The following is a 26,464-nucleotide window of genomic DNA, read 5'->3' as shown; positions in this document are numbered from 1 at the left end:
CTGTAACCAATAATAGTTTGGGTCGCTCTAAAATCGTGCTGTAGTGTTAATTGTCTTCCAGTAGGTGGCAGTGTTGTGTGAAACTACCTGTAACGAAGGCGCATGTGTATGACGTCACAGCTTCACTGCTTTGGCGCGATGTCCAAACAAATTTGAAAGTCAGAAGATTCAAACCGCTCGCAGACGGTAGACAGAGCGGACTACACCGCGGTTTTAGAGGTTTTAATTGTGGCCAACGGAACTGCCGGCGTCAAAGGTGAGTATTGTGTTTCAAAGTTAGAAAAACAATTGCTGAATAAGTTGAAGTAAAGACGTTTTTGTTAAATAACAAAGTTACAGCTCACAAGTTGAGCAACACAGCTGCGTTAGCGCAGCTAGTTAGCATGCTAACACTAACAGTAGTAGTTAGCTGACTGCTGTGTGTTTGGCTTGCTTCATTCACAACAACAAAGCCGAACTGTTTGGTTACCAGTATTGAAAGACTTGTAAAATAAAGTCAGTCATAACGGCTACCATGTAGTGTGCAGGTTAATACCATGTGTTTTTAATTAGGCTCTTTAGCTTTCCCAGTTAGCATAAAGAACAGATCAAAATATAGTTAAGTTAGCTACTTGTTGATGTGATGAACACACATCCTAACGATACTTGGCTAACCATGTAGCCACAGTTCAAAGACGCATCCGCTTGGCTCTAGGTACATTTCTTTACAGTCCTAATTAAATAGCTGGTTCAGTCCACGCTGCAATTGAACTAATCTAATGCTGCTTTTTTTCTCGACTCAGGGATGTCGTGGGACTTTTTCGTGCCCGTGTGCGTGGGTGACCTGGTGAAGACCGGGGGCATCAACCAGTACGTTGTTCAGGATGTGGTGCCTCCTAAACAGCTGCCTCCCTATCTCAGTAGTAAGTAGTGAACCTACACATGTTTTGTAGCTTTTTTCTACAAAACATGTGTAAACATGTGCATTTTTCGTTGGGTCTAGTGTCTTTGTTTGCTAAAGATTTGTTTTTTCCCCCCACACAGAATTCAAGGCATCATTGCGAAGCCAGGGTCCTTTGTGTGTACTGGAACACTTTGACACAGGCTACAGCGTACTACAGTAAGTATTTGTCCACGGTTCCTTGGTCTAGTTTTTGCTTAAGGACCCCATGAGTATAAAGCTACTATGTTTTCTTTTCAAGGCACTATAATTCAGTGGAGCTGGGTGTGAAAGAGGATTTGCTGGAATTACTGGTGCAAGGTTAGACCTTTTGTTTCTATGTTTAAACTGATACAAATGCAACCTTGATGTGCATGGGTGATCACACAGTGTCTGGATTTTTTTCCACTTTCAGTGGTTAGTGGCCTGGCTGCCACCCTGCCGTCCCTTCTCGTCTCCACCTCTGTCACAGCTGCGGAACGCAAGGAGAAACTGAATGCAGTTAAAATGAGTGTGTACCTGCTCTGCAAACTCACTGAGACCCTTGAGAGTGACTCCTGTCGACAGAGTATCATCACAGCACCAGGAAAGGTATGGTTTGCAGCGAATTGTTCTGTGTTTAATCATTTTAAATGCCCACTGATGAGATCATGGCAACTTTAATGATCCAGTCAGACCAAGAGGTTGTTGTCTCTAGCTTGCTGTTAGATGGGTAGTCTTGGAAGTGTAGTGGAGTTTTACTGCACTGCTGTAAGGGCCCATCAAAAGTAAACATGTCACCTTCTTTAACCTCTGACCCCCCAAGAGTAATGGGATGGGACAGGTAGGAGATGTCAAACAGTGTGTGTGTGTGTATCAGTTGGCAAGAGGCTATAGTCTTAACAAGTTGGTTTGGTGGGTATGAACTACTCTTTGGTAATCTGAGGGCATGTGTTATATGTCAGTTTTAAGTAATATGAGTTTAGTGTCTATGAAACTTAACTGATTGTATTTATCAACTTTGGTCTGTCCTGCACAGGGTGGTAAAAAAGGCAAAGCTGGTGAAGGACTGCTGCAGTGGGACTCGGAGAGAGAAAAGGTGCTGCAGGCCCTTGTCCAGCTCCTCCAGCTGGATATCCGTTCCCTCTGGAGCCTCTCCCTGGTGGAGGAAGAGTTCATCAGGTACCCTGCTGATAGGGAGCTCTGGGCAAAAGTGCAGTATTAGGCTTAGCTGGTTTAATTCAGTTAGTTGGTGTAATTTCCCACTTTCATCTCCGGTTCTCTGCCCGGTCTAGACAATATTGTATGATATTGCCTTTCCATTAGTAATGTCACACCAAATCTAATAAAGTTAGATGATGTTGTAACTGCATGAAATTGCCTCATTTAATGCTTCCATTTGGAACACTTCCTCACAATGTCAGCTTTTTATTTTCAACAGGTTTTGAAGTGACTGTTTCCTATGGACAAGATTAGTTTTTTGTTTTCATGTCTGCGCTAGAAGTTCTTAATACTTAAGCTTTTGGCAAATAATCATCAAAAACAGTCTGCCTAGTTCTTTCTAAAGAATAGAAAACTTTCTGTACGGACTGTAGAATTCGACATTGGCCTCAAGTCGCTTTTCATGCAGTTTTTACCTCACAACATGAACAAACTTTGAATTCTTTGTTCTGTCACTTTCCTCTCTTAGCTGTGTGACGTGCTGCTGCTACAAACTGCTTGAAAACCCAACCATCAGCCACGTCAAGAGCAAACCCACCAGAGATTGTATAATCCACCTGCTGGGGGTGCTAATCAAGAAGTACAATCACCTCCTGGGTTAGTCTCTCAGTCACAATCTGAAGCTGTAAACAAGATTTATAAATGAGGGAGCATATCAATCCTGTCAGTTTCAGGAGCATTATGTATAAAGAGCAAAAAGCAGAAGAACACTAACTCATGTTATTCAGTATACATAGCTGATTTAGGTTGCAAATTACTTTGACTTTAGTGTTTACTCTCGTTAAACTCTTACAGGTGCAAGTGTAAAAGTGATCCAGTTGCTGCAACACTTCGAGCAGTTGTCAACCGTGTTTGCCCAGGCCGTGTCTGTGTGGAGCGCTGAATATGGAGTGAGGGCTATCATCGGGGAAGTAATAAGGTCAGCATGCATATTAAGTTACAACCAGCCATCCTCTTTGTAATTCTGTTCATGGGAATCTGATTTGTTCCCCTTTTCATAGAAATTTGTCTTGTTATTTTTCCTGATCCTTCAGGGAGATTGGTCAGAAGTCGAGCGAGGAGCTGGCACGGGAGGGGTCAGGGGTCAAAGCTTTTGCTACCTTTCTTTCGGAACTCGGAACCCTGGTGCCTGAATTAATGATCCCCAACATCAGTGTGCTCATCACACACCTGGAAGGAGAGGTACTGCACGCTGAACATGTTCCTGCTAATGTTGCATTATTAATTTACTGCGTCTGACCTGAATGCAAAACTAGCATCCTTAAATCAATAGAAACCTGCTGCTACATTGATATGGCACAAAGGTTAATGCGACAATGTAAAGTGGTAAACCTTAATATTAATGACTCATCACTATGGTGTGTGAGCAACATGGCTGCTCATGCAATGAAAATAGTCCCTATGAGAGCACACACACAGTTTGATTGAGTTGGGAGATTTCCATTCCCCACAAATCACTGTTCTTTGTGCCCGTCAAGACTTTCTATGTAGAGGTTTATGTAGTCTGGGAAGGACTGAGCTGTTTGGTCCATAAATTTCATTAACTGCTGTTAAGGCCCAGTCGTTATCCTGGGTCGTGATTGGCTTGTGCAGTAATGTCAACACATATATTAAAAAATGACACAAAAGAGAACCAAAAGAAGCAGAGTTCTTTCTCTTTTTCGTTTTCTGTGATAAGAGAGTGGTGGAGTGTTTTCTGCTTCACAGGGTAACAGACCACTAGTCACACAAAAAGGCAGTGACTTCACAGCACCCAATAAAGTTTTAGACAGCCTTCAAGTTTGAGTTTGCATTTACTATGAGGTGACTCTGAAGAAGGAACTTGAAAAGCAAAAATGTAATGTGTCGTGCTTAAGAAGGAATTGTCAAGTTTTTCTATTAGTGTGACATTGCACCGCTCCACAGATGGGACAAAATGAGCTTTGTCAAAGCACAGACTCTTTGAATCCTAATAGAATTGTCTCTTTCACACACACCTTGAGTGTTTTTTTTTTAATGTTCAGTTATCTTTTGCCCAATGATGAGACCAAGGCGAATACGAGCTCACTGAATGAGAGTTGGGTTCTTCTTGCCTTGACTGGCAGGTAATCTTGGCAGTGCAGGGGAGGATTCCTGCTCTGCTGTAAGGGCCTGCCTACAGCGACCTGGCTCAACCCAAATTATTCTTCTACAGTCACAGTGAGAGTAATTGCTGGGAGAAGCCTGACAGTGTGTGTGTGAACGTGTGTATAAGGCAAGGAGTTCACCCAGCTCTCTTTGCCATTCAGTTAGTAATGAGTTGCCTCTTTGGTAATCTGAGGGCAAAATTCAGAAACTCATCTGGACACAAAATAATGTTTATTCTGAACAGTTTATTTTAATGTAGGGCTGCAGCTAACAATAATTTTCAATGGTGATTAATCCGTTGATTTATAAATGTTATTTTCTTGATTCGTTTTTTGTTCTGTAAAATGTACGAAATGGCAAAAAGTGTTGATCAATGTTTCCCAAAACCCACGATGACGTCCTCCAAAGTCTTATTATTTTCTACAAAGAAATTCAGTTGTAGAAAAGTGAAGAAACCAGAAAATATTCTAGCTTTAATCAAATAATTTGACCCTATTTTCTTCAACAACAGAAAAATAAGACAAAACAATTCATTGAGAAATATAAATTAATCTTCTTAAGATTTGCTGTGAAATACGACAACACATAAATCCTCATGAAAAAGTCTGTGATTAATATATATTACTGATACAAGATTCAATGACAAATTATTCTCCATTTCCCATGTTTTTCCAGAGCCACACAATGCGTGTTGCGGTGTGTGAGGTGCTGGGAGAGATCCTTGTGCGGGTCCTCTGTGGTGACGGCCTAGACGAGTCTGGTAAAGCTGATCGCGACCGCTTCTTTGACACACTGCAGGAACATCTGCATGACACACATTCCCATGTCAGGGCACGTGTGTTGCAGGTCTACACTCGCATCGTCAACAGCAAAGTATGTTTTCAGACTTTTAATGTATCTGTAAATGCATGTTATTTAAATCTCTCTCGGTAACAAAAAGTGTCTCTGTGTTTAGGCACTGCCCCTGTGTCGGTACAGTGAAGTGATGGAGCTTGCCGTAGGACGACTGATGGACAAATCTATAAATGCAGTGAAGAGTGCCATCCAGTTACTGGCAGCCTTCATTGCACACAACCCCTATAGCTGCAAGGTAGATAAAAGCATCTTTATTTTCACCCAAAACAGCAGAAATGTCTCTTCAGATTTCACAATCTCACCAGAATATTTTTGTTCTTTCAGTTGAGCAGTGCAGATCTGAAGAAACCACTGGAGAAAGAGACGGCAAAACTCCGAGAGTTGAAAGAGAAACTGGAGGGAAAGGCACCAGGTCAGGATGAACCCTGTCTTCTTTCAAAAAATGAAGTTTCATTTTCTTCATACTGTGTCACACTTGCCCTATGATGAGACCAAGGCGAATACGAGCTCACTGAGTGAGAGTTGGGTCCTTCTTGCCTTGACTGGCAGGTAATCTTGGTAGGGTAGAGAAGCGTTCCTGCTCTGCTGTAAGGGCCTGCCTACAGTAATTTTGGCTCGCTCCCAAATTATTCCTTTAAAGTTACGGTGGAATAATCACAGGGATGAAGCTAACAGTGTGTATGTGTGTGTGTGTGTGTGTGTGTGTGTGTGCGCCTTGTGTACGTGTGTGTGTGTGTGTGTGTGTGTGTCTGTGTAAGAGGCAAGGAGTTCACCCAGCTCTCTTTGTGGTTCAGTCAGCCATGAGTTGCTTCTTTGGTAATCTGAGGGCAAAGAAACTCAGAAACTCATTTGAACCCAACAGACCAGGTCTGTCCCCTAAAAAAGACGAATGTACACATGTAACTTTCAGCCACATCACAGTTGGTAAAATTCTATATTTTTAATACGTGCCAGGAGTTAATTTATTAGACAAAGTGCTTTAAGTCAAAAGTTACCAGGTATCGAAAGTCTTGTTGTTGTATATGCATGCAAAAACAGTTGTTTTACCATCTGGTCCTGCTGCTAGTTGATTTCATTTGAAATTCCTTTTACGCCCTTTTTTCCTCTGAAATTGTCTCTGTAGCTCTACCTTAAGTTGTCATTGCCTCATTGGACCTTTTTTTCCCTCCTTTCCTCTCTTGCCTGGCAGTGGCAGTGATTAAAGCATCTGAGCTGTGGGCCGCCATGGAGCCCGAGCTGCTTGTCACTGTCAGGACAGAGCTGGAGCCCACAAGTGAAGCAGAGAACGAGCAACAGGAGGACAATGGCAGAGATGTGGAGGAAGAAAAGGAGGAAGAAGACGACAGAGCCACTGCAGTGAAGATTGCTCAGTACCTTCGTGTCAACAAGTACAGGTGATGCTAATCACCAGTGTTGGCCTGGGTAAAAGTTGACTCAAGTGTCACTACCTGAAGGATGTTTTTCACCCGCACTGTCAATTAGCCAACAATTTGATGTGTGAAATTTCTTGTTTCCCTCCTCTACAGGAATGCTGTGCGTCTTTGTATAAGAGCTCACGCCTGCTTCCCAGAATCTGAGATGTTTGCCTCTCTGTCCACTCTCACCCCTGAGACTTTAATGAACACACTGGCTCTCATCTTCAAAGGTAAAGCCCTGGCACGGTTCATCGTAGACATTTCTATCCAGATATACTCATCAGAAGTGCTCTCTGATGTGAGTCTTAATGGAAGCAAGATTGAACACACTTAAGGGTCAATTCTTTGTATTTCCTCTTGTCTGAAAGGTAATATACAATCAGTTTCCTTCAGTGTCAATTCATTAGAGTACAGGATATATTTTAGAACATAGAGCACTACACCACCATCTCATTCGTGATATATTTCATAACACTTGATGACTATGATGAGTATGACACAACTTCCACCAACGCTATGCTGCAGTTTTACAGTCATGTCAGATGATACACATGTCGAGTCGCTACAAAAAGTTGCTATCATTACATAAAAGAAGTTAGCAACCTGTTTTACATCATTATACTGAAACAGGACATGTTTTATGCCTTTTCGAAGCCTTTTTGTTGTGACTGTTCTGGCATCCAACAGGTCAGGTGTGGACAATTGCTAATCAGGGGTAGGAGCACTTCCTGGGTTTAAATTGAGTCTGTTAGAGGGGCTCTTTGGATACAAATACATGTAGACAAAAAAAAATCCCAAGAAAACTCCAAGGCACTCTCTTTAAAATGATGTGATGATTTGCTGATGAAGTGTTTTGAGTCTGTGGTGAAAGCTTGATACTGAATCATTTTTAGATTTTTTTATAATTACCTGTATATGTCTGCTTTAAAAGAAGTCTATGTCTTTTCATCTGCAGGGTTTTCTCTTACAGTCTATATATGAGTTGGGTATCAGAAGAGTTTAAAAAAAAAATTATCTGAGCAAACTAAGCGCTGCTATAGAACTAATCTATAATCCATAAGCAAATGGCACAACACAGGAGGGCTAGCAAAATCATTCCTTTGAGGCCAACAATGTTCACATCTTGGCCAGAGAGGGCAGATTAGGAAAAAAAGGGGTAAAATAATCCATCTACATCAAGCTGGAATGACCCACTACAGCATTGTAGGTGTCGTAAGACACCTCCTCTGTTCAGATTTCCCTCCCCAGACATCTTATCCATTCGCACCTGGGCTCACCTAGCCCTAGCAAGCCACATGAACGCCGGTTGGGTCAATGGCCCTAATGACTCTGAAACTTAGAGTGCACACGTGTCCTTCACATCTCTGTAAGGACACTCCCATGCAGGGTTTAAAGCCTGCAACTCCCCTCCAGTTAGTTAGAACTGAAGAAGGCCTCTTGGATGAGAGGTGAAACATCTTCAAGAAACAAGTCCAGTTGCCTATGATACAGCACTTCATCAACTAGCAGAGTATGCCTTCATATAGATTTAATATACACTGGCCTTGTAATACTGACAGACAGAAAAAAATTAGACCACTGTGCAAAGGCAATCAAAATTTGACGTCGTATTCCTTAGTGTGCTCTTAATGTAAGTTTCACACTTCTTCCTTACACACACTAAAAGCTTCTTCGAGAAGAGAATTGATTTGACTTAATTACTATACAGCAGCTGCAGGATGTGTTGAGTTATTGAGCAGCAATGGAAAATGGTTTATTAGTTGAATCCTAGACGATTGTTTTTCAACTTACTTTAACATTATGTTCCCTGATTTAATTTTTTTCCCCTCAGGCTCTGATGAGGACACCTCTGAGCTCAGTCAGAACTTACCACCAACCCCACAGAAGGAGGGAGAGAAGGAGGGGGAGGAGGGGGAGCTGAAGAAGCAGGAGATGCTGGTGCAGTACCTGAAAGATACAGAAACCTTCGCCTTACAAGTGGAAAGAGCAATTTCTGTCATTAACACCATGCTCTACTGGAAAACCACTTCAGGTAGAAGACGATATTCACCAGAGGGCGAACCTATTCAAAGTTATTTAATATTTTCACATTCATCAATTGAAGTGTTTGTGTGGTTCTAGTGGTCCAGGAGGCTGTACAGTTCTGCGTGACGGTGTGTGAGTTCAGCGTCGCCAACTCTGTCAGTGGGGTGAGAAAGATGTTGCCTCTGGTCTGGTCAACTGACGCTGCCATTAAAGATGCTGTGGTTCAGGCCTACAGGCGCCTGTATCTGAACCCCCAGGGGGACTCAGTCAGGTCTGTAAAACTCCTTCACACATAATTCTAGTTTGTACATATTATTTAATCTTGCCTAACGATAACCTGAAAAAGCCACCAGGATAAAGTCGAGCAGTTGTTGTGAAATACCCCTATCATTTTATAGAGATTTTGAAAATGTAAATGGAAGTTGTCCAGATTTGATAGTGTAACAATAGCGTAGTGGTCAGTGCTGGGAACATTTTTCATCTAAGTCTGGATTTAGAGAAACGTGACACCCCTACTAAATTACTAGCATGCCATATGGGCATGCAAGCAAACCTAAAAACACTTGTGACAGATTTGTGTTCTTAAAGTAGCTGTCTCATCTTTAATTAGGACGAAAGCCCAGACTCTTGTGGACAGTCTGTCTGAGCTGATGGTGGATGCATCTCTGGGAACAATCCAATGTCTTGAGGAAATAGTGAGTAACATTTATTACTCTAACATTGATTATTTCTGTGTGATAGTCAGATATATGAGCACAACTATGCAGAATATTGAGACATGTTTGTACCTGCCATGAAATGTATACATGTGTTTTCTTTACTTTTCTACTGTATTTTTTGGGGTTGTAACCTTACATGTTTCTGGGTGTTTCTTCAGGTGCAGGAGTTCTTCGGCAGTAGCAGCAATCTCCAGTCCACTGTAGTGCAGGTGTTGTGGGAGAGGTTTACTGGCAAACGAGAAACGTCTGGCCTAAACAGGCGGGCTGCAGTGTTACTGCTGGGCATGGCTGCACGGTAAGAACACTAGACAACTTTTAGTTTGCTCCTAAGAAATAATCTCCCCTTTGCAAAGATGAAGAAACGGTCATGCATGTTTACTAAATGAGAGGTTTCAACTTTTCTTTGACTGACCGGTAATTTTGGTAACATTTTCTACTCTGCTCTAAAAGAAAAGGCCAAAGTGACTCAGTCCCTCCTACTCAGAGTGTGTAGAGTCAGAAGAGTTGTTAAGTGGTCACAGTGTGTGCATGCATTTTGTTTTGTGTTTAAGCCATGGAAATGTAAAATTCAGTCAGTCAAAATCTGCTTGATTCGCACCTGGTGTTTTGATCTGAATCTAGATCTAGAGGGTGTTACAAAATATTGATACTAATCTATCGATTTGCTTATTTTCGGTACGATTAATGAAACACTGGCCCCACCTTAATGCACTCACGCTGGCTTGCCTCTCCTTCCCCTTTGTCTCCCGTTTTCTCTACCAGCAGCGTTATCTGCTTTATTCATCAGAAGTACGTTTTTTATGAAGTCGGCCAAAAAACATCTTGTGTTTAGGATTTGTTTTTTCCACACAAGATTCTGTTGTGACAACAGCAGATGAGCCACATGTGGAGGAAGAAGCTTGTTAAGTACGCAGCCAATCAAAAGCAACGTGCACTGAACAACATCGCAAAACTACAGCATTAAATAGGAGTGGTCGCATCACAATCAGTATGTTTACAGGAGGGATGTTATACCAGAGAGACTCTCTCTCTATTTCTGCAGAGCGTGTTTGATTCACAGTAGATGGAAAGAAGGCAGGTTATCCACTATTTAATCGATCGCAGATGGCATTGTACTCTCGGATGGATAAAAAAAAATAAAAGTATGAAATGCTAAAATGGGTTGCCAGATATACTTTGGCGACTGTTGGTATACCCGGGTGGCCTGTCTGAGTAAAGTTTGTGTGGGGAACCACAGCAGAATCGCCTCATCATCATTTGATTGTTATCATGGGCAACGTATCATGAATCGTATCGTGCAATACTCTGATTCCCACTCCTTATTTGGATACTGCTCTGATTCACTTTCTCATTCTGTTCACGTTGTGGTCTGATCTCATTTTGCACACACTACACAGTGCAGTAGAGTAGGTGGGGATGTCAACCAAAACAAATGCATCAAAGTTGTATTATAATTAGACATGATGGTCTACAGTTTGTATTGATTTTAAATGTTTTTTTAAAAGGCAACATAAGCAACTGTATTTGTTATGGTCGTGCTTTCTGGTGCTGTGCATACTTATGGCTTGTTTACTATGGATGTGGGAGAGGTGTGTTGACGCAAGAACAGATTTAAGTGGAGCTCTGCTGAGGAGTGTGGCAAATTTCAGACTGAGTCATGATGTTTCTGCAACACTGAGCGGTCCATTCTCACAACATGGTAAATTGCATTTACATGTGGCTGATGTTACAAATTATGATGGGAATATAATCAGATTTTTGACAGAGTGCTATGGATGAGAAAATGCATTTCATCTTGAAGCAACAGTATTACTCATTTTGAATAAACTCAGTATTACTGGCTATCAAGTCATATAGAAGTTACAATAATGCACAATAATGTGGCAGTCTCAGTAGCATTGCTTTTCAAATATACTTTCTCTAAACCTCATGTTGGTTTATTTCTGTTGTGACTTGCAATAGCATTTTGATTGCACATTAATAATCTTTAATGAATGAGCTACAACTGACGAGTTTAGTAATATTTTTGCCTAAAAAATGTTTTAGATCCAAATTCATACTGTATTTAAATGCAGGTATAAACTGGATTTTATCAGTTTAAATGTTTTTGCCCCGAGAATAAACCTTCCCTGTCATATATTAAAATGAATGGGGTGCTGTTTCATCTATTGGCAGAGAAAATCTTATGTTTTTTGTTTTTTTTGTTTAAGTTTGGTTGACTACAGTTTTTAAAGCATGTAAAATCTTAGAAATTCTCACTGCACAAAGCCACTTCCTGCTACATTCTGGTGCTGCCTCAACTACTTGACATTCAGCAAATCCTCTCATTAGTCAGAAAACAGGCTCAGCCTCGGCTCCTCTTCATTGTAATCGAAGTCACGACCATATAACTAGGCTCCTTGCCAGTGTATTTCTCTGAATATATATATATATATTTTTTTTAGTGTTCCCCCTCAATCTACCTCAAAGACTGCCACTGCTGTAGGGAAGAGTGAGCAAGCGAGAGAGTAAAGAGAGACTATCTGTAATCCACCCACACTGCTGCCTCTCTTCATCCAGCCGGCAGCATTCATAACCTATTAAATCTTATGTGCTTCTCCTAACCCGTCCTCCTACACGCATTATCTGGGCAGCAGCCTAGCACTGGCAAGGCCAGCGCACAGGAGTTGGGGTGATATAGGGCAGAGATGTTATTACTTCCCTTTGCATAATCACATGATCATTTGGGAATTAAAAATATCTATGTATTTTTTATGTTTGAATCTTACAGGGCAGAGAGAGAGGTGGTCCTCAGTAATCTTGATACTCTTTGTTCCGTGGCTCTGGGAGAAAAGGTGACTGAAGACTTCCTTCTGGCCAGAGACACAGTAATCACCATCTGCAGCATCACTGACCACGTCAGGGTAAGGGGACACAAACCATGGTTTCTTCTAAATCACTTCTTTATTACCAGAGGGCCACATTGATTTGAGCCTGTTGATTGAGTCAGTAGGTCAAGCATCTTCTCTTCTACAAGAGATTTAAAACTAAAACCTCCATCATTTCCAATTACTCATCATTCATTTTTGCTTTTTGCTGCTGTATGAATCTTTTATTTATTGCACTTATTACATACCACCAGCAATCAAAAGGCGCTCCATCCAGACTGCCCCAGGACCATCAGCTTTTCACCTGCCTCACACAGGCTGTTGCTGAAGGTAAATGCTGACAAATGTGCCCTTTGTTGAGATACCACTATTGGTTTCTTTCCTCTGACTTGGTCTGTTGGTACTTGTTCAAGGTGTGGTGATGGAGGACCCATATTGGCAGGGCTTCATGGAGCAGGCTGTCCGTCTCATCTACTTCCTGGCTGAATCTCCTGACCAGCTGTGCTCCCGGCTGCTCCAGCGCAGCGCTCGCCTCTTACTAGATCAGATTGCAGAAGGCGGCGAGATCAACAAGGATACTAGCCAAATGCAAGAAGGATCTCAAGAGTCCAATGAGCAAGGTGAACAAGGTGAGTCCCAGTGTGTCTCTGTCTACTCGTTGTAACCTGTCCCAGTGCGCCTTGCTCTCTCGGCATACTCCTAATCACATGTGTTTCTCTACTGCAGTGAACTGTGTGTGTCTGGCCCAGCTGTTGGCTCTGTGTGGCTGCGTGGCTTTCTGGCAGGTGTCTCACCTTGAGCGCAGTGTGAGTGCTGAGCTGCGGAGGAGGAGAGGAGAGACGGAAGAGAGGGAGGAGAAGGAAAAGGGCCCGTCCAGCAAAGCTAAGGTAATGAGGCTGCAGATACGTGTACATAACACCTGAACAGTTGTATAAAACAATGTAGTACAATGTCCTTGAAATGAAATAGTACGTTGGCTAAAGTGGAGGGTGCTGTGCCAAAAGTGATGTCATCCACCTCTTGTGTCGAGCACGTAGACTACTCAAGTCGCCCCAGCACGTGGTCATGCACCTACCAATGAGAGACTACGTGCCCACTTTTCATTTCAATATGGACAACTTCAAAGGTTTTTTTCTCACTTTGGAGAATACAAAGGTCTAAAGAGGCATCTGTAGAACTAGATATTATTTCATTACAATACACAGTATTAATTAAGACTTACTAAAGTGTTAGACCTTCCCCATCTCTCTTGGTTGCCCATACAAGTTGTTTAATGCAGCTGGACTGTGGATTTCTGTGTTAAGGACAGTCCAAAGAATGTGACTTTATGCACGTTCTCGAATGCCTAACAGAGAACAACAGTAGCTAACATTATTTGGGAATTGGAGTCAGTTTATGTTAACAAATGATCGCCCTCCAGCACAGCACAGAAGTTCCAATGAGCCCTGTTACTGTTGGGAGATCTTAGAAAATTACATTTGAATAAATAATATTGTGCCAGCAATTGTATTCTCCAATGTGAGGATATGCTGCTTTTCGGTTTCCTATTATGTTTACTGAATCTTTGGTCTTGCAATGATGGTTATGTAAAAATGATGTGGCATTTTATAGACGAAACAATTAATCGGTTGATCAAGAAAATATAATCACCCATGAATATAATCATTAGTTACAGCCCTATTTAAGTTCATATTGTCTTTACTGGAGTCTTATCAGGTGTCACCTAAATGTCAGGTCTCTGTTTTGTTTAGAAGATCTTCTGCAGACACTTTAATGTTACAATGAAAACAAAACAACCCCCTGTGTGTTGAAAATCAGCAGGATGACTAAACAAGGTTTATTATAGTGGCACAGTCAGATGAGTGACGGCTCATAACTGTTCAGCCCATCAGGGAGCAGGAAGGTAAACGTCGCCTTAATTAGCATTAAAAGTTTTTCACATTTTTGCTTAGATAAGCAGAAAGTGGCTTCACACGTAGAATTAGTCCTTGCCAGTTGGTGTACCTGCTGGGAGGAGTGATTGTCCATGCAAAATGCCACATGAGTGAACTGAGTTTCAATTTACTTTTAAATTTAGTTTAAATACTTTTTCCTGTATCCTGTAAAAACGTTAATTATTGGAAACCCTTATAGCCTCCTTTCAAATCTATTGGCAGTACTTCATACAAAAAATCGTCCACTTAATATCACTAAGTATCACTTTAAGCCTCTTTAAGCTGCAGTCAGACCCAAATCCAGCAGGTGAAATTTATTGCATGATGTAGTGAAAAGCAGAAAGACAGTAGATGGTCAAACATCACACCGTCTCTGACCTCGGTCTCACTTCAGCCAAACAGTTTTCTCTGCTGTTTGTATTATTTTGCCTGCAGTTGTAAAACTGCGATCAACAAACATATCCTGAATGAAACTGGCTAGACACTTACAGAGCCTTACAGTTTTGTTTTTTAGAGCTCAATCAGATTGATACAAATATGTCTTGCCCCGTTCCACATAGGAATGAAAGGGAAGCAAAATACATTGTCTGTGCTACAAGTCAGAAAGCATGATGTTTCTTAGAGAAGTGGCTGTTTTGTGAAGCTTTTATGTTTTTCCAACAGCAAGCTGCTAATGAGAGCGCTATGGAGGAGGAGCTGGGGTTGATGGGTGCCTCTGCTGAAGATACAGAGGCTGAACTCATCAGAAAAATATGCGAGACTGAATTACTTGCTGGTAATAAAAACCTCTTTTATTTTGTTTTTCTGCCCCACATGAAACTGGGTTTAATACCATATTTTGATAATACAGTGCTTTCATTTGTTTCTATAACATCTTCTCCCCACTGTCCTCCCTCTACTTGTTTAGAGGAGAACCTGCTGTGTGCGTTCCTTCCTCTGCTGGTGAGAGTCTGCAGCTCCCCAGGACGCTATTCCCACCCACAGCTCACCACTGCTGCCTGCCTGGCACTCTCTCAGTTCATGATGATAAGGTTAACACATTTTCATTGTTCTTTCACCATATACGTGACACTGATGGATTTTTCCATAACTTCGTCCACTTATTATTATATACAGTGAACAGTTTGTATACAGTTGAGACAAAACGGCACCAGTTCATCCTCCAAAATGATCATAAAGTTGACTCATCACCTCGAAAACTGGTGTTGGACTACATTAGTTTTAACCAAGTGTAGCTAATAAAAAGTATTTATGCAGGGCTGAAACAAATAGTTTTTGTGAAATGATGAATCGATTATCAAAATAGTTGATTAATCGATTAATCTAATTGCTGGTTTTCTCCATCTGATATTAAATAGGACCTTCCAGTCTTTTTTTTACATTAGAAGCTTTTGTCGATGTTTTTGAATGAAGCTTTGAACGTCATCATCCTAAAATAAATTTAAAATCCTCAATTTCAATATAGTGATTCATTGGATTAAATGGGTTGCCAAGTTTTTTTTGTGTAACAATTTACATAATTTTCTTTAATAGTGTTGGAGCCAAAATGGAGCACCATAAATTACATTTAAACAAAACTTTCTAAGATTGCTGCTAGACTGCCCCGTTAAAAGTTTGCCAAAATGTCTAATTCTGTGATTTCGTTATCCTTTGTCAGCCCATCGGCCTGTGAAGAAAACATCCGTCTCATGTTTACGGTGCTGGAGCGCTCTGCTCTTCCCGTGGTCAGGGCAAATGCCATAATAGCCCTGGGAGACCTCACCGTCCGTTTTCCAAACATTTTGGAGCCCTGGACACAGAATCTCTACGCCAGGTAATGTAATGATTGCAATATAAAACTAATTTGTCATTTTCATAGCAGCTCAAGCTCATCATCCCCAATTAAGACGAACATTAACATCATATCCGTAGCTTGTTTTGTTATAAGGAACATCCTATGCCTGGTGGCTCAGCTGAGTGGGTGTGCTGTAAATGACGTTTCCCCCTCTGCTTGTACACTTGAGCCATGTTCATCTGGATCCCACCACCACGATGTCTCAGTGTGTTGTTCCCCTCAGCCACTGAAGTGACGCGGCTGTCACAATGCTCCACTGAGCCACATGATGGGAAAAGTTTACTCTTTCCATCAGGACTTTATAATGGGGTGGGGGAAGCTAACTTTTAGATGATCTATGTGGGCAAACTCTTGATTTCTGCCTCGTATTCTGACCTCTTTGGTTGCCACGGAAACCAGCCAGAGCTTCATTCATGGCCAGTAGAAAAGACAAACCCCCAGGGGTGAACTGGGGTGGAGCCTTGGACATCTCAGACACGGGCACTTTTAGACAACGAACAACATAATTACTATCTGTGTTACAGATTGTGACTAAAACCAATGACTAGTGTGTTGTAATTATACAGACCGGTTGGGTGAGCAGAAGGGAATGATTTGGGGTCAAGACAAAGGTTCGACAAGGGTTGAAGCTTGTAGGTACGCTTTGATTTAAAAACCTTTAATGGTTTCCGTGTGTTTCTCTAATGTTGCACTGTTTCCCTACAGCCAACACAGAAGCTGTAGTTTTATGAAGAATGGTATTAATTATGATAGTCGATAATGTTCACATTGAGGTGTTTCAGAAGTGTAAAACATTGTTCTTTTTTTATGCGTCATTGCCCTTCTAGTGTTTTCTGCCTGATTAGTATTTCATAGCGTTCCCTAATTGTCTCCCACACACCAACACCTCCACTGTTCTCAAGGCTGCTGCCCTGGAGCCTCCTGATAAGCGCATTAAGAATTAATTACCAGTTCATTGCTGTTGTAAGCTCCTGCATTGGCATGTGGAAGTGCCATGTACGGGTGTTTGATCCTCTGCCAGGAGTCTTGCACTTTGGCATAAATGAGAAATGGTTAATGAGTTTCTTTTGTTCAGTGGTTTTGGGCGAGGGTAAGTCTAAATTGGTCTCCGAATGCTGTCAGATTGCCCTGCCACAGCCTGTCCAATCCCATTGTATTCAGCCCGAGGCTGTGACAGTCGTTTGGTTTCAGTAACGTTCTGCCTAATAACCCAGTATAAACGGAGAGCTTAATTGAGACTGGAACTGGGAAATAACAAATGCACAGGTGGCAAGAGTTTGGATTGTCATTATATTTTGCACAGACATTCATGATGTTTACCACATCATGGTACAGTGTCTATCGGTGTCTTATCCTTGCAGTCTTGCTCTCTTAGAGATTTGTTGTGATGACAGTGAGCACATTACAGTAGATACAACTTAAGTCCACACGTCCAGTAGCTTTCAGCCATTGCACTCTTCAAAATGTGCTCCACCCACTTCAGTTCAGAAAATTGGAAATAACCAAAATTGTGATGGAAAATGACGTGTTCACATAGGATGCCATCACTCGTAGTAAAAAAACGATTGAGAAAATAGTTTTTCTGATTTGGTTAATGACCAAATACCTGCAAAACTGATAACGTAACGTTATACCCGCTATATATGAGCATATTAGCCATGCTGACATCAGCATTCAGCTCAAAGCTCCACTGTTCCAAGTTCAACCTTCCAGAGCGGCTAGCATGACTGTAGACTGTCATTCTTGGTACAGAAAAGGCAGAAAATTATTCAGCCAGTAATTTCATATCCTCTTCTCCAGGCTCAGTGACGAGGTTCCTTCAGTGAGGCAGACAGCTGTGACAGTTCTAACTCAGTTGGTGCTTAAGGATGTGCTCAAGGTCAAAGGTCAAGTCAGCGAGGTGGCCGTGCTGCTAATTGACCCTGAGCCTCACATTACCAGCCTGGCCCTGAACTTCTTCAATGAGCTTGCCACCAAGGTACACACACACACACACACACACACACACACACACACACACACGCACACCCTTAATGGAGCCTGAATAATTGGGAGGGTTTTGAACTCTGGTCTTGGTGTTACCCATCAGGACAATGCCATCTACAACCTGCTCCCAGACATCATCAGTCGCCTGTCAGACCCAGAGAGAGGCATCCCCTCAGAGGACTTCAATACCATCATGAAGTGAGTTGGATGGCTTTTCAGTACATGTCGAGTCCCATTTGGTGCCTTCGCCCGCAGAGGGTTTGTCCACACTGAGCAGCACTCAGCAGCCCCGGGACAAATCGTGACTTGTTAAGGAGGAGGAGAAAATCGACAGTTTCGCTATTTAGTGGGCTTTGTTTAGATGCTGTATTGTGTGTTTTTTCAGACAGCTATTCTCCTACATCACCAAAGAAAGGCAGACCGAGTCCCTGGTAGAGAAACTGTGTCAGCGCTTCAGAACTGCCAAGTGAGTACATCTCCACCTCCTTTTTTTTTCTAATCCTCACACCTCTGACCTGCATCTTTTCTTTTTTTGTGTTTCGCTGCTCATTTCTGAGTCCATCCTGCAGTATTTCATTTGTTCAACATACACGGGGTGGACACGTGGGTAATTAGAGGGTGTTTTCAGTGAGTGACCTATCACATACACTCTGACATCTTATTCACTCATTTTGTCATGGAAACCATCTTCCCATGTAGTTGAAGAATGTAGGTAGAACAATCGGCCTGGCCAGGCTTCGGTCTGCCTCTGACTCATGCATCATCCATGCTCAAAGGAAGGACATTTTATATTACACAATGGCAAAGTGAATTTAGATACAAGAGGCTCCTGGTAAATGAGATTTAGTCCAAATGCCAGGGCAAATGAGCTTTTATGTTGAGGATGTAGAATTTATATGCATTTCACATAGTTTCTAATCAGGTTTAGTCCCGATGACTCTCATCCTACTTCTCTCCTTAGGACGGAGCGTCAGTGGTGCGACGTTGCCATGTCTCTGTCTCTGCTGTCCATGTGTGAGCGTGGTTTCAAGAGGCTGCAGGAGTGCTGGGAGTGTTACAGTGACAAGTTAACTGAGCCTGGAGTCTACCAGCCTCTGCTCTCCATCACTGCCAAGCTCCGCCGTGGGGCCAAACCTCAGTTTAAGGTGCTTTATGTTTACTTATGTTTTTTGTTATTTTGATGTAATCTTTGTGTTTACAGAGGGTAACGTCTTGTTTCTCCAGGCCCAGATAGATGAATTTGAAAAGCGGCTGACGGCGGTTCACACACGCGGGCTGGAGAATGTAGAAAGTCCGGAGATGGATGAGGAGAACCAGAAACAAGGAGGACCCTCTGAGAGGACGGTCGTGCAGACACCTCTGGGCACCAGGGGTCGGACCAGGGCAAAGAGAGGTCGGTTCTCAGAGGATTTGGCTGTCAAGGGTCCTGTTGTGTGCAAACGTGCATGCAGAAAAAATGGTTATTGTTTTGTCACAAGCATTTTCTCGTTTTTTGTTACAGGTCAAACAAAGCCCTCCGTTTCTAACCGCGGTGACGACAGTTTTGTGACGCCTCAGAGAACTCGCAAGTCCAAGAAGCCAGTGGTCACCTTCAGCAGTGATGAAGAGGAGGATGAAGAGGGTGAGTGCCGCCACAGAGACGCAAGGATTCTTCTGTCTTCCAATTCAAATTCTCATTTTCTACAATTGATCAATTAGTGTAATGATTTTCATTTTAATATACATAAAATATATATATTTTTAAAGGCTGCAGTGACCAATTATTTTTATTATTCATAAAAATTAGTCTCTTTCTCCATAATTAATTGGCTAAAAAAATGTCAGAAAATAGTGAAAAATACCCATCAAAGTTTTCTAAATCCCAAAGTGACGTCTTCAGTTTGCTTCTTTTGTCTGACTTATCACCCAAAACCAGCTGTTGGTTTGATGTGTAGAATTTAGGTGATTATGATCTGGCACAAGTTAGTTATACTTTGGATCAATACAACAAAGTTCAGAGTGTTCGGAGCACTGAGCTGAACCACATGAAGAATCTGGAAGATTGAGGACTTTTACTTTTTACACTGAAAGTGAGCAGTGCGTAGCAGCAGTACTAATCCAAGATCTGAGGATGCTTTTGATAGAAAGAAATAAATCAATCTACGAATTACCAAAGATAACTTCAAAATAAAATAAATTGGTGAGTTATGTTTGTTTAATAGTGTTTATACATGGTAAGTTTTTCTTTTAATAATCTCCTGTTTAAATTATTATTATTCACAATACAGTAATTGTTCTGTAAATTCAATGAAATGCTCTAAGATTAGCATATCATACCGTACTTCATCACATTTGATTATTTTCTTCTTTTATTTGGAACTTCCACACAAACAAGAACTGCCTCACATGACACGTTAATTAAAAACAAAAATGAAAGCTTTCCCGCTCTGTATTTACAATGTCACTCTCCTCCGTGGCTTCTTAACACTCTGTTCTGTGGCAAACCAGCTTAGAGGTGCGATGCCACCACAAGCGTGGTGTGAGAATGTGGTAAGCAGTCCTGCTGCACAAATCACATTACATGCAAGGCAGCTGGATTCACAAATATCCCAAATATATACAGCAGAGGCACAAGGGATAGCTCCCAGTGGAAACGGTATTGCCAAGTCTCTTTGGTCGCACCTCGTTCAGACAACAACACTTGAAACTGTTCCTGGGCCCAGATTTGTGGCCAACTAGACAGTCCAGGACAGCATTATTTTGCTTTCTAGACTTCTTATCATCTTTATTTTTCCCATCAGATGCTGTAATGGCAGAGAGTGAGACCCCGAAAGTGACGACACCCATCGCCCGCACATCCCGACGAGCTCGCCTCAGAAACTGATCCATCTTCTGTTGTCTTGTCTCCTTTCTGTTTCCCTTTCAAGCTTGCATTTTTACATGTTTTTACTTGTTTTAATCTTTTTGTATATTTCTTTTAAAGATACTGGCATATAGCACCAAACTAAAGTAGTCTGATGATGTATCTAAGGACATAGAATCAAGACTTGTTTTTAATAAACCTGGTTCTGGTTTTCATAAGAAGTCTACGGCTGTCTGTGTCTGTTTGAGCTGCGTCACTCACCGAAGAAAACTCCAGGGGCTGACACTGACAAATGTCTTGAGTGTCCGCTGGTTATGTCAAGTAAATTTATACCATCATTCAAGCGACTTTGAATGTCTTGAATGTATGTGTTTGGACAGCGGTGTTTAATGGGTTGTCACAGCTTGCCCAGACAGAATTACTACCCCACATGCTTCTCCACTTCATTTTCCTCAATTTTCTTTTCCTTTCTCACAGCATGTTCTGTCATATCAGAGTCCAGTCTCTATTCCTCAGCAGTGAGTGTGGCTGCATGTTGTTTATTTACAATCTTTTTTTTACCCTCTTGTTCTGTCTGACACATTTGCTGTTGCCTAGTTGGCCGCCTCTGTTCTCCTGTAATCAATCTCTTTTGTAGGTCTCCCTCCGCTCTCTCTGCCTCCCTCCCGTCCTCCTACTCTCCGTTGCCTACTTCTCCTCCAACAGCTCTCCTCTCTTCACTGACATCTCATGCACGGTAGTTTAACCCCCCCCCCCCTTCCCTCCCCTCCCCACATCGCTAATCTCTCTCCTTTTCGCCTACACCCTCTCCCACACGTTGTCCTCTCCGAAAAGATGAGAGGGGTGCATTTTCTGTATGTGTGATTGATATGTTATGTAAAGACACTTGCCAACAACAGGCTAACAGTATGATTGCAGCAGCACTTTAGGTTTTATCTGTGGACAAATTTCAGTTAAATGTATTCAGTGGGTGCTAAGTGTGCAAACATGAGTAAATTTGCCTGGTTCATAACTTTATTTGATGCTTGTTCGTGCCGGTATGAAAACACATTTTGCTCACAGAAGCTGCTTTAATTTCTAAGAGAAAATATTCACTGATTGCACGTTGGCTCTCTGACGTACATTTCTAATTGCTGGGGTTTATTTACTTGAAATAATCAGAGGCTGCTGAACTTTGAGGTCAGTGTGTTGGATCGTGCAGCTCCTGCTAGTGTTGTAATTTGGCGGCAGGGGGTACAGGGAGCAGATGGCACTGACAGACTGTAACTTACCCAGCAGAGAGGGGAGGTCAGTGCATGCTGGGAACAACCACGGAGACAAAGGGGAGAGAGGGAGGCTAACCTGCGCAAGAAGCATTGTTACCACATGGGAAATGTATTATTCAGATTAAGTCGTGACATAAAACACGTGAGACTCTCCAGCGAGCTCACTTCAGAACTCATTGGTCTCATTGACGAGGCGCTCACTGACTGCTGCCCTCTGACCTCTCCTGTGCAGCACTAGTATGGCTCACGGTACACACAGTCACCTTGGCAATGACAATCACTCTCCAAGACTATGACATCACTCCAAAGAAAAGGAGATGAGGAGGAGGAGGAGGAAGAATGGGCGGGGGGGGTCATCTCTGGCTCTACAAAACCTCTGCAGCATCCCAGCTGATGCCCCAACATTCAGCTCCTGCCAAGAGGACAGACGCAAGAGGAAGAAAATCATCCTTTTCAATTCCATCACGGAGCAAGGAGTAGGAGGAGTCAGCTGAGTGAGATAGTGATGCTCCCAGCAGGTGCCAACAAGTGAGAGGTAGCTGAGAGAGAGACCAAGAGCGAGGGAGATGGAGAAGAGCCTGTGAGAGCAAGAAGACACCCCGAGCTCTGAGAGAAAACCAACTACAGGTGAGCACGCTTAGATTTTCTTTAAAATGGTTAGATATTTGTGTAAAACTTTATTTTATAGTTTTTATCAATGCAAATAGTTACTTTAACAGGATAACACTGAATCAAGTTAATTAAAATCGGCTGTAGCCACAAATGGAGCTGTATTTTAAAGGAACTACAAATTTTGAGAGAAAACAATTCATACTGCTTTTAAACCTGAACGCAACCTTAGGTACGATCATAAAATAAGGAAATCGAAACTTGTAATGTAAAATGTTAAACATGTTAAAGTCTTTTTCTGAAAAGCTCTTTCTTTCATTATTTTTAACCAGTTACCAAAACAATCCTCCCAATTTTACAAAGGATTGGATCTAATAAGTCCTACTTGAAACACTTATTGACCCTTAAATCATAACAATTTTATTTTCTTCAAGAAAAAACTATATATAGTATAATACTCCTATGATAAATATATCCAGATTCTGTTTTATCGACTTATTTGTTTGTCTGTTTTAATCTAAATTTAGAAGCCTTACCAGAGACGGGGGCTGCAGATTAGCTCCAGCTAGATGCCCTATATACATCTGTTGCATTGCTTTTCTGTATGTATTTGAAATGTATACAAATGAATGAAGCAAATCATTATTTTTAAATCTTCAAAACACAGATTGAGGATTGAGACCTCTCACATTTTCTCAAAGATATTTCAACGCCATTATTTTATATTTACAGTCTGTATATATTTGAGTGTTTTCTGCACGAGTCATTTTATGTATATTTGGGTGTTTGCAGCTTGTGTATTTTCAGTCCTGCTGCTCCAGTTTTTCCTGCCCGACATCGCTGCTGCCATGCTGTGTCCTGTGCTGCTTTGTGCCGCTCTGCTCCTCCTGACGCCCCTGGAGATCACGGAGGCTCGCGCTCTGCACCCTTCTCCTGATGCCGCGCAGGTACAGGGGGGAGGTTAAGGGGAGAGGGGGAGGATGGAAAAGGAAGAAAAGAGTGGATTGAGAGTGGATGTAGGATATAAAAGAATAGTCCAGAAGGAGGGGAGGGAGTGACGGAAAGAATAAGAGGAGCAGGGAATGAAATGTATCACTGATTGAATTATTCTCCCTCGCACACTCCCTGACAATTAAATTTCATCTTTTTTTTCCCCTCCTGTAGTTCATGGAGCAGTTTCTGGAACGCTACAATGACCTTTTGACCCTGGACGACCTGGAAAACCTGTTGAACAGCCAGCCAGAGGAGCAGTCCACCTTCTCCTCGGGGGCCAAAGCAGCCGAGTACCCCAAATGGGCCGACGCACAAACGCAGGCTGAGACCCCCTGGCTGCGCCTGCTGAAGGGGGCTCTGGCCAATCAGAAGCGAGCAGAACCAGACCGGTCACGGAGGGGATGGAACCGAGGGTGCTTTGGTCTCAAACTGGATCGGATCGGGTCCATGAGCGGACTGGGCTGTTAGTGGAGAGAAAATAAAAAGACTGATGACATCCTTCTTAGAGTAAATAAGGGGAAAACACACATGTAAAGGTGTTGCCATGCAGAGAGGGATGTTTACATGCGTGTACACTACATGTAGTATGGTGTTCACATGCAGCTAATGTGGTTTCATCCAGCGTAGGTGCCATAGATCAGACGCTTCACACTATCCTGGCTGTTCTGACAGAGCAGCTGTAGTTTTATTCCATGTGTAAACTGAGTATTAGATCATGTGAGCTATGTTTACATCAAATGATCATCTTTGGCTGTTGGGCTTGTTTTTTAAGTAAATTGGCACTTTCTGTTTCTAGCCTTGTCTGCGTACAGTAAATGTAAAAGTATTTAGATTATTTGTGGTCGGGGGATTGTGTGTAAAGTCAGGTCCATAAAGGACGGCACCTGTAATTCCTGCTGTTTGTTTTTATGTTCACTTATGATTTGCATGAATAAATGGATTTGACATTTGCTGTGTTCTCAATATTTTTGTGTGAGATTTGTCGTCCACTTCTGTCTCGCATGTCAGTCCCAGTTTGTTGACTCTCTCAATTTGTCCTTCAAAGCGGACCTTCAAATTCTGATAGATTTTTTATTTATTTATTTTTTACTCTTAATGCTTTCTTAAATCTTCCAATAGTTGTTGGAGGAAGTCACATTTCTTCCCACATCATTCTGGAGGATTGGTGGCCAATCCTAATAACTGAATGTATGAGGACCCTCTGCTGCGTCCAAAAAAGATTCTGGCTTTACAGCCAAGTTCCCAGAGCAAAAAGAGTGAAGCAGACAAATCTAAATATATTGGCACTTTTTCCAGATAATCTCATTTAATATTCCACCCAATATTTATAAAGTATGTGTATAATGTAGATAAATATGATGCAGTTGTGCTGGTCTCTGCACCAGCAATGTGCCCAGTTTGAGAACAACAAATGAATTATTTTAAACTTAAAGGCGATGTGCCAAATCAATCTCACCTCATGGTACATTTAGAAGCTATTCTGGAGCAATCATGAGAAATCTTTGGTCAAAGAATGGCAAGAATTTCCTACAACTTTAAAAATTGTGACTAAATAAGCAATCAAAGTACTAAAAAACATGTTTAGGTGTCATATATTGAGAGTTTAACACTCATGAAGCCACCGACTGTCATCAGATTCTGATTTAAATCTCCCTAAGTCCTGATTGGTGCAAGGACCCACTGACCCACCCACTTTAAACCAGTGACAAGAGCACAGTGACAGAAACAAACACAGGAATCTCTGATGTTGAAAATGTATTACATAATAAGAAGCCAATTATGAAAGTAAATGTTCAGAGCATTTAAGGAGCTCCTGTCCATTTTGGTTTAAAAGTTAACACACAGTTCACTCTCAATTTTGGAAACAGCAGTTTGCTGTCTCACCTCGGGATCCATTTCGTTATATCACATCATATTAATCACTAATAGGTCACAAAAAAAAAAAAACTGATATGACTGAAAGCTCCAGAGCAGCTACTTAATGAGGCTGTTTAGTCAACTTTAACAAAAAATGAGCTTATCTACCCGCTCCTGTGCAGATGGAAAGTCAGGTGACGTTTCGCAGTCCACAAAACATTTCTGATTTCTGAGCTTCTGGAGACTTGGATTACAGCAGATGAGCTCTACAGAGACATCTTAAGACCTTTAACATTTTAAAACGTCCACATCTACTTCAGTTGTTTAGGAGACCACCGTGAAGCTCCAGGCATATTTTGTGGACTACAAAACTTTTTCATCAGCATGGAGGTGAGTAGATAAACACTGATTTATTATATTTTTGGGTGAACTAGGGTCTGTTCACCTTGTCTACTTGAAGCTGATCAACTAACTGGTAGGTAACTGAACTCACATTTTCTTACACCAATTACAACAGTTTCCTACCATATAGTCTGTTTATTGCTTCTGTTGCCACACTAGATGGCAGTCTAACTCCATCATGTGTTTATTTGTTCTCCACCTCACAGAGCTGACCTCTGGACTTTGCACCGGACTTCAGTGTAGGACACAAGTTGTATAAATCTAGTGAAGGGCCCTTTTTACATGTGCGCTCAGCTGTGCATAGATCACCAAACTGCCCTGCTTATGTTTTGCTGTCGCTGCACTTCATGATAAAGTAAACTAAAATATAACCGATATTTTGAGAAATAAGACTAATTTACAGACATGCTGCTGTGATTGAGTTAAAATGGTGATATAATGATAGATTTCCTTATAATCTTGAGCTTGAAATAATCATCCCCCCAGATATTTTATTCCATGGCTGCTCACTTCTCTCCCTACAGTTGGTAGTTTGACCAGAAAACATGTGATCTGTATGAGGCAGCATTTACAGTACTGGAAGCGCAACATGGTCCAAGTGTTGATTAGCCAGCCAGCATCTAATCTTAGCCTGAC

The 26,464-nt window shown here is 41.8% G+C and overlaps 2 protein-coding genes across 2 annotated transcripts; both read left to right on the top strand.

Annotated features, from left to right (window-relative positions):
• Positions 1–136: 136 nt before the first annotated feature.
• On the top strand, positions 137–20,923 carry ncapd2 (non-SMC condensin I complex, subunit D2). Its single transcript, XM_084357709.1, has 32 exons — positions 137–256; positions 783–902; positions 1,024–1,099; positions 1,182–1,240; positions 1,335–1,510; positions 1,938–2,080; positions 2,589–2,716; positions 2,915–3,038; positions 3,154–3,301; positions 4,901–5,098; positions 5,181–5,315; positions 5,405–5,492; positions 6,270–6,474; positions 6,607–6,725; positions 8,327–8,527; positions 8,617–8,791; positions 9,131–9,215; positions 9,398–9,534; positions 12,010–12,142; positions 12,361–12,436; positions 12,520–12,735; positions 12,833–12,993; positions 14,704–14,815; positions 14,948–15,071; positions 15,698–15,853; positions 17,675–17,852; positions 17,964–18,058; positions 18,246–18,326; positions 18,822–19,005; positions 19,085–19,253; positions 19,362–19,481; positions 20,641–20,923. Exons 2-32 carry the CDS (start codon positions 785–787, stop codon positions 20,721–20,723), a joined length of 4,203 nt encoding a protein of 1,400 aa, XP_084213835.1. The 5' UTR covers positions 137–256; positions 783–784; the 3' UTR covers positions 20,724–20,923.
• A 1,442-nt stretch (positions 20,924–22,365) lies between these two features.
• On the top strand, positions 22,366–24,519 carry nppcl (natriuretic peptide C-like). The gene is made up of 3 exons (XM_084356849.1): positions 22,366–22,594; positions 23,369–23,523; positions 23,741–24,519. The coding sequence occupies exons 2-3, from the start codon at positions 23,425–23,427 to the stop codon at positions 24,035–24,037; spliced, it is 396 nt and encodes a 131-aa protein (XP_084212975.1). The 5' UTR covers positions 22,366–22,594; positions 23,369–23,424; the 3' UTR covers positions 24,038–24,519.
• Positions 24,520–26,464: the final 1,945 nt, after the last annotated feature.

This window comes from Pagrus pagrus, assembly GCF_965226575.1.
Source record: "Pagrus pagrus genome assembly, chromosome: 7".
NCBI lineage: Eukaryota > Metazoa > Chordata > Actinopteri > Spariformes > Sparidae > Pagrus > Pagrus pagrus.
The sequence above is the reverse complement of the archived record's forward strand: the minus strand, read 5'-3'. Positions and strand labels throughout refer to the sequence as shown.

Excerpts from the sequence above, each read along its gene's own strand:
- nppcl (XM_084356849.1), top strand. The coding sequence starts at position 23,425 with ATGCTGTGTCCTGTGCTGCTTTGTGCCGCTCTGCTCCTCCTGACGCCC. Across the intron at positions 23,524-23,740 it reads CTTCTCCTGATGCCGCGCAG|TTCATGGAGCAGTTTCTGGA; the intron begins GTACAGGGGGGA and ends CCCCTCCTGTAG.
- ncapd2 (XM_084357709.1), top strand. The coding sequence starts at position 785 with ATGTCGTGGGACTTTTTCGTGCCCGTGTGCGTGGGTGACCTGGTGAAG. Across the intron at positions 5,493-6,269 it reads ACTGGAGGGAAAGGCACCAG|TGGCAGTGATTAAAGCATCT; the intron begins GTCAGGATGAAC and ends CTTGCCTGGCAG. Across the intron at positions 8,528-8,616 it reads CTACTGGAAAACCACTTCAG|TGGTCCAGGAGGCTGTACAG; the intron begins GTAGAAGACGAT and ends GTGTGGTTCTAG.